The 9134-nt window shown below is 34.0% G+C and overlaps 1 protein-coding gene across 1 annotated transcript; it reads left to right on the forward strand.

Annotated features, from left to right (window-relative positions):
• The first annotated feature begins 1331 nt into the window (after positions 1–1331).
• c3h1orf159 (chromosome 3 C1orf159 homolog) lies at positions 1332–6296 on the forward strand. The gene is made up of 9 exons (XM_053316344.1): positions 1332–1468; positions 3122–3202; positions 3291–3375; positions 4551–4646; positions 4751–4807; positions 5136–5270; positions 5487–5512; positions 5654–5678; positions 5999–6296. Exons 2-9 carry the CDS (start codon positions 3131–3133, stop codon positions 6100–6102), a joined length of 600 nt encoding a protein of 199 aa, XP_053172319.1. The 5' UTR covers positions 1332–1468; positions 3122–3130; the 3' UTR covers positions 6103–6296.
• The last annotated feature ends 2838 nt before the right edge of the window (positions 6297–9134 follow it).

Raw genomic sequence — 9134 nt, forward strand, 5'->3', positions numbered from 1 at the left:
GAGACAACAAGTATGCACCTATGGCACAGAGGGCAGTAAACTTCACAAAAATATAATTTCTGACTGAGCTGTTGTGTTGGATTGCATTAGATTGCACACTCCTAATAAAGTGCTCGATACTGTAAGTGTATTTTGTCATTAATGGCTGAACTTATTATTACCTTTACAGATTGTGTTTTATCGTAATATTTTTGATAATGACATCCATTGCAAAAGAAATGTTTATATTTGTTAGAATTTCCTAATTAGAGCCTGAAAATAATAGATACATATGAACTAACAATTATTTCATATATTTTTTATTTTATTTTATTGTTATTTTCTATTAAATCGTGTTCATGTTGCTTCTTTTTATTATTGAGATGTAAGACAATATTATTACAATCATTATAATTTGATAAACCCTGTATTTGAATCTCATTTATTTGTTTGTATTGATATATATATTCATTGTTATTTTTTTATTACTATTAAATTGTGTTAATGTTTCTTCTTCTTATTATTATTATTATTATTATCATAATTATTATTAATATGTTACTATCATTATGCTTTAATCACCATGTATAAATGATTATGTATGAGAATGTCCTAACTGAAGCCTAAAAATAATAAATAAGTAAATGAATAAGAACTATTATTAACAATTATTTTTTATTATTTTTATATTGTATTGTTATATTTTTATCATTTGTATCAATTGTATTAATGTTTTTTAAATGTTATTATTAAGATGTAAGATAATATTACTATCATTATGCTTTGATAGCCTTGTATTTGATGTTAATTTATTTGTTTATTTGTTTATATTTTCCACTCATTGTCTAATAAATGAATACAGTAATTAAATTATTATTATTATTATTATTAACAATAATTTATTTTATCATTCCTATGACTTTACTGTTATTTAAAAAAAAATCAGTATTAGATTGTGTTTAAAGTTTGTAATTATTATTATTATTAAGATAATATTAAGATAATATTATTACTATCATTATGCTTTGATAACCCTGTAGAAATTATTATATTTATGAGAATTTCCTAATAGGAGCCTAAAAAAAATATTATTAACTATTATTTCATTAGGGGGTTTTTTATGTTTTATTATTTTTGTTTCCATTATTAAATTGTGTTCATGTTTCGTATTATTTTTATGAAGATGTAAGATAATATCATAACCCTGTATTTGACTCTCATTTGTTTATTTTATTTATTTATTTCCACTCAGTATCAGCTGGCGTGGGTTTTTTTAAGTCAGAAACTCGTACCCGGAAGTGCTGAATGAAGGCTGTCTGACTGAGCTGTGAGCCACACACTGCAGGATGATCTGTGGTTGAGCTGCAGAGGTTTGTAGATGACAACCCTGCTGATAAATATAAGTGACTGTCTGTCTTGTAAAAACCTCTGCGGCTGACGGGATCTGACGTCGATTAAAAATCACACCCAGGCTGCTGTTTTCTATCTGGTGAGTGAACTTTTTTGTGTTTGCAGATTCAGCAGCTGCTAGGTCTGTGGCTATAAACAAAGCTGATAGTGTTAAAGGGGGAAAAAAGAGGATGTAAATAAGATGAGCAGGTCTGCTTCACTGATCGCAGCTGTGTGTGTCTGCTGCTCAATCACAACTTCATCACTCTCAGGTGCTAAGCTAGCAGGCTAACCATCTGCTAAGCTGTCGTCGTTGCATTTGGAGACATTAGCTGCGTTGCTTTGCTCGTTACACATCAAATATTTGCCTTTTGTTTTGAAAATGCTGATGGTGATGGTGTAAAGTAGATCATTGTAACGTGAAGACAGACAGAGAAGTAGCAGGTGTGTTTGAAACCACACCTTTAAAAGATGTAGCGCTGCCTGCAATGATTAGTCGATTGATCAGTTTGTTGTCAACTATTAAACCGAACACCAGCTGTCCTGATGATCAATTAATCGTGTGAAGTCACTTTTTTAAGAAAAACATGTCCAAATTATTTGATTCCAGCTTCTTAAATTTGAATATTGTTTCTTTTATGAAAGTAGACTGAATATATTTGAAGACATTTGGGGGTGTTTCTTTGTGATTGATTTTTTTTTAACCAAACAATGAATCAATTAATCTAGAAATTAGTCAACAGATTAAGCAATAAGGAAAATGATCTTTATTTGCAGCCCTAGTGTGGGTGACTCATTTATTTAGTTTGAATGCAATCAGCTAGAAGTTTAGTTCAACCTGTCAGATGTGTTGTTGTATCCAAGCCTAGTAAGGCAATTAATTACAGCCTAGACTTCATGTTTAAAAGATTTTACTTAGCTTGTTAAATTGGGAAACTTATTCACAAGAGATTAAAGCTACTACTAACAATTATTTACATCATCAGTTAATCTGTCGATAACTTTTTGATTAATCAATTTGGGGTTTTTTGTCTATAAAATGTCAGAAAATGGTGAAAAATATTCTCAAAGCCCAAAATGATTTTGTCCTGACCAACAGTCCACAACCCAAACCTATTCAGTTTATTAACATAGAAGACGAAATAAACCAGAAATTATTCAAATTTAAGAAGCCAGCTCTACAAGTGACAGAATCAGCCTTTCAAGACAAACATGTATTAAGAGAGTTGGGTATTGTTTCAGATGTATTGATTCATTAAAAATATAACTGAGGTTTGGTGTACTGATAAAACTGCTAGCTTACACCGAGAGGTAAGATATATGCTGCTTATCTTTCATTTACCAAACAAATATTAAATGTAAATCTACTCACTGTTAGCTGCACAAAACTAAATGAAAAGGAGTAAGTACATGATTAAAGAATACAGTAAAGTGTAGATGTATCCAGGGCCAGGCATTAAATTAGCCTTTTTGCAGCTGACCAATTTGAATGCTGTTTGCACAGCTGAGAGGAAGCTTGACACCCAGCCCTAGTTATTAAGTTTTGTTATGTCAATAAACAGCAATTTCCACAAGACAGAGAATGACATTAATATTCTTTGAATGATTCGGTTTATCCTAATAATAAACTATACAAGACAAAGTTACTAGATAAACGTCCAGCCAGTCAGTTTGTTTATCCATCTTGTTTCTTGTAGTAAAGTCTGCATCTACTCTGCAGTCTTTATCTCATCCAGTCTGTTTTATCTTTAAGGGTTTGAATATGGCTCTGTCATTCCTCTTGGTCTTGGCTGCAACTGTGATTCTTATCAGACCCGAGACACCTGTAACTAAGGTACACAATGGATGCTATGTTACCAAACTAAAAGTACAGTGTGCTTTTGTGTTGCATCAGTTTTTTTTAACCACTGTTCTGTCAACAGGCCCTACATCAGAATTCACTGGAGTGTTGTGGCGAGAAACAGAGAGCCAACAATTCATGTTCAAATGACACTCACTGTGAACCAGGTAATGTGGACAGCTTTTAACATTGTTATTTCATTAATATTTGTATCATTATTGGTCAGAAACTAACCAGGGTGAAATTATATTCTGCCCAATAATCAGCGCCTCATAAAATGAATCTGCTAAATTGAAATGCATAAATCAAAGCTTCTGACTGTTAAAATCAAAGATATTTGTTAGGCTTAGTAAGGCAGAGTCATTTGGAGAGCACACTGGAATTTAAACTAACAACATTAAAGTACAGTATGATAGAAATGTAGGTGGACTTGATTTTTCTGAAATTTCAACCCTAATGTTTTGCTTTTGTGTTTTTAAAATTGGTTTAGCAAAAATCCTGACATCAGTTTGTTGAATGGTGAATTGGCTCTCCTAGAGTGTGTGATGTGTTAGGTTTAACATTTATAAACTAGACCAAATTCCTGCTCTGCAGGTCAGAAATCTTTCTGGTTTTCCTCTTGATTTGACCCACTTCAGCTGGGTTAAACTGTTAACAAGAGACCAAAACTGGACCAGCGAAATTACGTGATTTGTCTGAGTTTGCTTGCAGCTGGTGGCATATAGGAGTTTTAAACTTTTGTGCTTATAATAAGAATTGAGTTAATGGTTGGATGAGCCCAATCAAGTTAAACACACACAGTATATGTGCTGTTATCATCAGTGCAAATACAGTGCTTGAAAGAACATGGGAGATATTCAAAGAACAGATTATAAGTGACTCATGGTAAAAAAAATATTATTGTTTTGAGTCAAGTTTCATTGCTGTACTTTCTAAAATGAAAGAGAAAGTATGACTGTAATACAGTCTAATATTACAGTGAAATAAACTTGAGGCTGTGTTGCTCATGTGTGCTTAACTAGAAGGACTGAAAGTTCTAACTTACAAAAACATCCTGCTGTGTCCCTGTGCTCATGTTACTCTCATTTTTGGCACCGTGTAATAAAAGAAACACACATTTTTTTGTTTTGTTAATTTAAGATATTAAAAACAGGATTAGTTTGGTTAAGTGTTTGCATTAGTAAATCCTGAAAGTAGCCTACAGTAGAGCAATTAATATTTTGTCCTGTCAAGTTCATTTAAAACTTGTGGTAATACATTTGCAGAATGAAATCAGCACAGGGTTTTGAAGGTAAAAAGTGGGAAATTATATTAAATCAAATTTTCTTTGGATTTTTTTCAGGATGCTTCTTACGTGTCCTGGACAACAGCAACACTGTTTGCATATTCTGTGACTCTGCAGCTGTAGATTTGGAGAACATAACAGTCTGCACCTACAGTAAGCACTGAGAAGTTCATTTACTGTTTTTGTCTTGAATGAAAATCTCATTGTTACATTGCCTGCTTGTCTTTTTTTAATGTGCACTTTTCTGTGCTTGTTAGACTACACAGTGGAGAGGAAAAATCATACAACAGTAACTACTGTCATTCCTAAAATTGGTAAGATTTTGTATAACACATACTGCACTGTACTGTTTATTTAACTGTAATGCCATGTTTTCCTGTATAAATTATTTGAAAACCCAGTTAATTATTTTTCAAGCAAATGTCTTGCATTGTTGCATGTTATTTTTCAAGGGAATAAATCAAGTGACTTTAAGAACTAATATAGTCTTCATTTGCTGTAATGACAAAATGAATCTGTAAATTAGAGTTACAGGAGACCAAAATAGTTTCTCTTTCAATGGGTAACAGAGGGGCATGTCTGTACCATCAGTAAAATATTTTCCAGTGTCGTCACCCCGTGTTGTGCTTTGTTTTGGAGCAGGAGGGCCAGGTGTGGCTGCCTCTCTTCTTCTGGGAACACTGTTGATCAGCCTGTTTCTGATTCTCTCTGTGGCCTCTTTCTTCTACCTCAAACGCTCCAACCGACTCCCGAGCATCTTCTACCGCCGCAACAAGGGTAAGCCCTGTACAGTACGGCTGTAGCTTGTTTTACCTGGATATGAAGCTCCAGAGTTCCTGTTTTTAATACTACCACAACTAATAAATCCAGTTTCATAAAACACTGAAGAGCATAGAACATGGAGAACACAGTGTTATTGTCATGCTTCAGTCAATACTGTGTAAATCAAATATTAATATATTTTGTGCACCTTTTTTTCTTTTTTTTTTACAGCATTCATATTCCAGCCAAGTGAGACAGTAAGTCATTTTTATTGCTTATTCAATCCTAATCTGACACTGGCAGGCTTTTGTAGTGACTATGAATGTGTTTACTGTCACCTCAGCATTATTCTCCTGTACTACAAAGACAATGACTCCTTTGTGTTTTTTCCCTTCCAGGCTGTCATGATACCCTCCTCTACAGGTAAGACTACTATGCGGTCTTGTTCTGTAGGCTACCTGTCTTGTCTTGAAACTGTGGCTCTCTGATCTTACTGAACAGGTTATACTATTAGCTGTTGAGTAATCTAAAGCAGTCAAAACATTACCAAGCACCAAGCAATGCTGCTGAGGAGTGTTTAATTCATGAGGTTGTAACATCAAAGGCTTTTATGCAGGAAGAGCTGATCTTGGCAATCAAAAAGCTCAAGGTTAGCATTAGTTAGGTTGGGTTATAAACAATGAAAATATATACCTCGTTTACTGCCTCTCACACATTATTCTGTGTTTTTCTTTTTTTTTAAGTGAGGAAGCCAAGGTATGTCAGAAGGGAGCGGCCCTCTGCAACTTCAACACTGAATAGTGCCATCATACCCACAACATCCACGACTCAAGTCTATAATGTGTAGGAGGAGGGTGGGAGTGCTGGTGCAGGTACATAAAAGAGAAAGCTCAGGAACGATGTTTGATTTTCATATCATGTTGAAGGTTCAGCAGTGCAGACAAAGTACGATTGATTAACTCATTCTTAATGTAGGTGGCCAAATTTAACTGTAGCTGCTTGTGCTGCGTTCTTACCATGTGGGCTTTTACTTTTTCTGTATTTAACTAAAGTGTAATAATGTAGAGAATCAGTGAATCCCTGAATCATTCTTTTTTTTTTTTTTTGAAAAGAGGCAGACACAACACACATGCTGCTCTGTAGCAGTGAATGAGATACAGGATCCCTCCTTCGTTTTTCAGTAAGAACAGTGAAAGACTGTCATTAAGCAGCTTTTATCTGCTCTTAGACAATGTCAGTTAAACTTAAAAGAATAGTTTGACATTTTGTAAAATATGCTTTCTTGCCAAGAGTTAGATGACAGGATCAATACCAATGATATCTAGCTGTTAAATCTGCACTAACTGACTTTTTTGGGTGCATAAACAAAAAGCAAACAAAAGCAAAAGGTTGCTCTTTTACACATCCAGCAGACAAAGAGCAGGATAAACATTCATTTGGAGTTGGTTTTTAGAGCTTCTGCAGTGCAAAGGATGTTGTGAGAGCAGTGAGAATGAACCTAAACAGTCAAATAATGAGCCAGAAAACCAAAACAATGGGCTAAAAGATGCTAAAATGTTTTGCAGAGCATAGGAGAACCGCACACTTAGTTGATAATTATCTGTGGTTTTGACACCACAAGTGACCTCTTTCACCTATAATTAATCATTGTTAAATATAGCCAGCAGGCGGTCAGTTTAGCTTAGCTTAGCTTAGCATAAAGATAGCCAAGAAGTAGTCTGGCATATACTGTAGCTCCAACCCCATGAAACCACAACTTGTCATGTTTACACTTTAGTTTTGTATGGATAGAACAAATACATTTTAATTATTGAACCTTTTAGGGCTGATTTCCCCTTTTTCCTCTGAGCAGAGTCAGAGGAAGATGTTTTTTTAGTTAGCTAAACTAACCGTCTCTGCATAGATATGAGACAGCTATTGATCTGCTCATCTAACTCAAGAATGCAAGAAAAGCTAAAAATCTCCCCAAAATGATTCCTTCAAGTGATGGGTTTCTGAATTACATGGACCAGTCTATATAAAGCTAAGATGAATCGAGCTCGAGACCAAATTAAGAGACCATGATAAACTGATTTTACTTTATTTTTAGTGCAAAGTAACAGCCCATTGACATCTGATGGAAGCCTGTTTTTTGTTGTTGTTGTTGTTGTTAAACTTTGCTTATTAGTATGTTTATTAGTATGTTTTTTACATGTGTGATATTTATTTGCGTTGTGTAACTGTGCACTGAGTTTGTATGTGTGTAATAGCAGTGGAGTTTGTCTGGTGGACTGGGACAGTTTAGGCGCTTTATTGATGATTGACTGATTGCATATTGTATTTTTATTATCGTGTTTGTATTTATTATTTTCATCAGCTCAACCAAGATGAATGTATTCCACAGGTACAACAAATCACGCATTGCAGTTGCATGCATCATTTTTTGCATTCCACAACAAGACCAATCATTTAAAGAGCTCATTTTCAACAATAATAACCTGATCGTTCATAAGAAAATCTGTGGCTTTTAAATTTCCTAAATTTGCTCAATGAAGAAGTAAAATTCTAATAGATTTACCTCTAAAAACATAGATTTACTGGATCATAGTGCACTTTATTAGTCTGACGTCACCAGCTAATGTTGGACCATAATTTTGATAGAAATACTTCAGAAAATCCTGTTGCCATCGAATGTGATTGAGGTTTTTTTTTTGGCAACGTTATTGTTGCATTGTGAACCTTACTTGACTACTGTTACCTTTGCCAAATGTTGTCTGAACGAAATGGCTCATCCCGTATGCCATAACTGTGATTACTGTGTCATTTTGAGCTAGGAAACGTTTGGTCATGACGTTATCTGTGAAGAATAATTGGGTATGTTAATTATATCCAGTGGCCTTTACTGTATGTACAATTTTAAAGTGAGTTATCCAAGTTTTATTTGCTTCCAAGCATCTTATTCCATATAGTTTTATATCTTAATAACACTTCATCTTCAGTATATGTGAAGCAATGTGACGTGAAACTATTCACAACCAGATAAAAGGCAGCAATCATTCCATGAATATTCCCCTTTTGCTTCATGTGTTTGCTGTTGTACAGCTGAATACATGTACATACTGTTTTATACAAATGATGTATTGTTTTGTAATTATGTACATATTCTACTTTCAATGCCATGAAGAATGCTCTCGAGATGTGTAATGTTTGCAGAAATAAAGCACCTTTCCATAATCGTTGTCTACATTTACTGTCATTGTGCAGCCATGATAACATTTAACACCAGTAAATCATTTTGGTGTGTTTCTTTTTCCTGTGAAAGACATGCCATATCCCTGGCATTTTGCGATTTATGATATTTAACATGTACCTGTTAACATTGAGAAATTGCTCTGCTGCTCACTTATTAACTTGGATTGCATAAAAGGCCTCCTAGAAGTTGGCCAAATAAATAAAGAGAAATAAAACACTGGACTTATGTTGATTGTTAAGGAGAAACTGATTTTCAACCAGCTTTGTATCATTACAATGTGGGTAGTATATGCAAATTAACAATGTTTAACTTTCCTCCATGTTACCTGCACACAGAGCTCCCTGTCACATCTTAATTATGGTCACTAGTGATGGTCTGTAGTCAAGTTATCTATTTTCTCTCTATGTAAGGAGAATGTAAGTCTTAATGCTTCGATTAAATTTATCTGTATCTGTAGAAAGTGATTACTAAATCATTTTGAATATCACAATTCAATCAATTTGTCAGGGTGGATTTTAAAAAGTGACATATTCAAAATGATAATTTCTCAAAATGTCTTCTTTAAGTTAACTTTTTTTCCTTTTTATACACTAACAGGACCTGAACTCTCACCTAATTATGTGATATGTAATCCTACACAACAACAT

Source organism: Scomber japonicus, chromosome 3 (genome assembly GCF_027409825.1).
Source record: "Scomber japonicus isolate fScoJap1 chromosome 3, fScoJap1.pri, whole genome shotgun sequence".
NCBI classification, from domain to species: domain Eukaryota; kingdom Metazoa; phylum Chordata; class Actinopteri; order Scombriformes; family Scombridae; genus Scomber; species Scomber japonicus.

Coding starts and splice junctions, on each gene's coding strand:
- c3h1orf159 (XM_053316344.1), top strand. CDS start 3,131: ATGGCTCTGTCATTCCTCTTGGTCTTGGCTGCAACTGTGATTCTTATC. Junction 3,376..4,550: donor TGACACTCACTGTGAACCAG/GTAATGTGGACA, acceptor GATTTTTTTCAG/GATGCTTCTTACGTGTCCTG. Junction 5,271..5,486: donor CTTCTACCGCCGCAACAAGG/GTAAGCCCTGTA, acceptor TTTTTTTTACAG/CATTCATATTCCAGCCAAGT.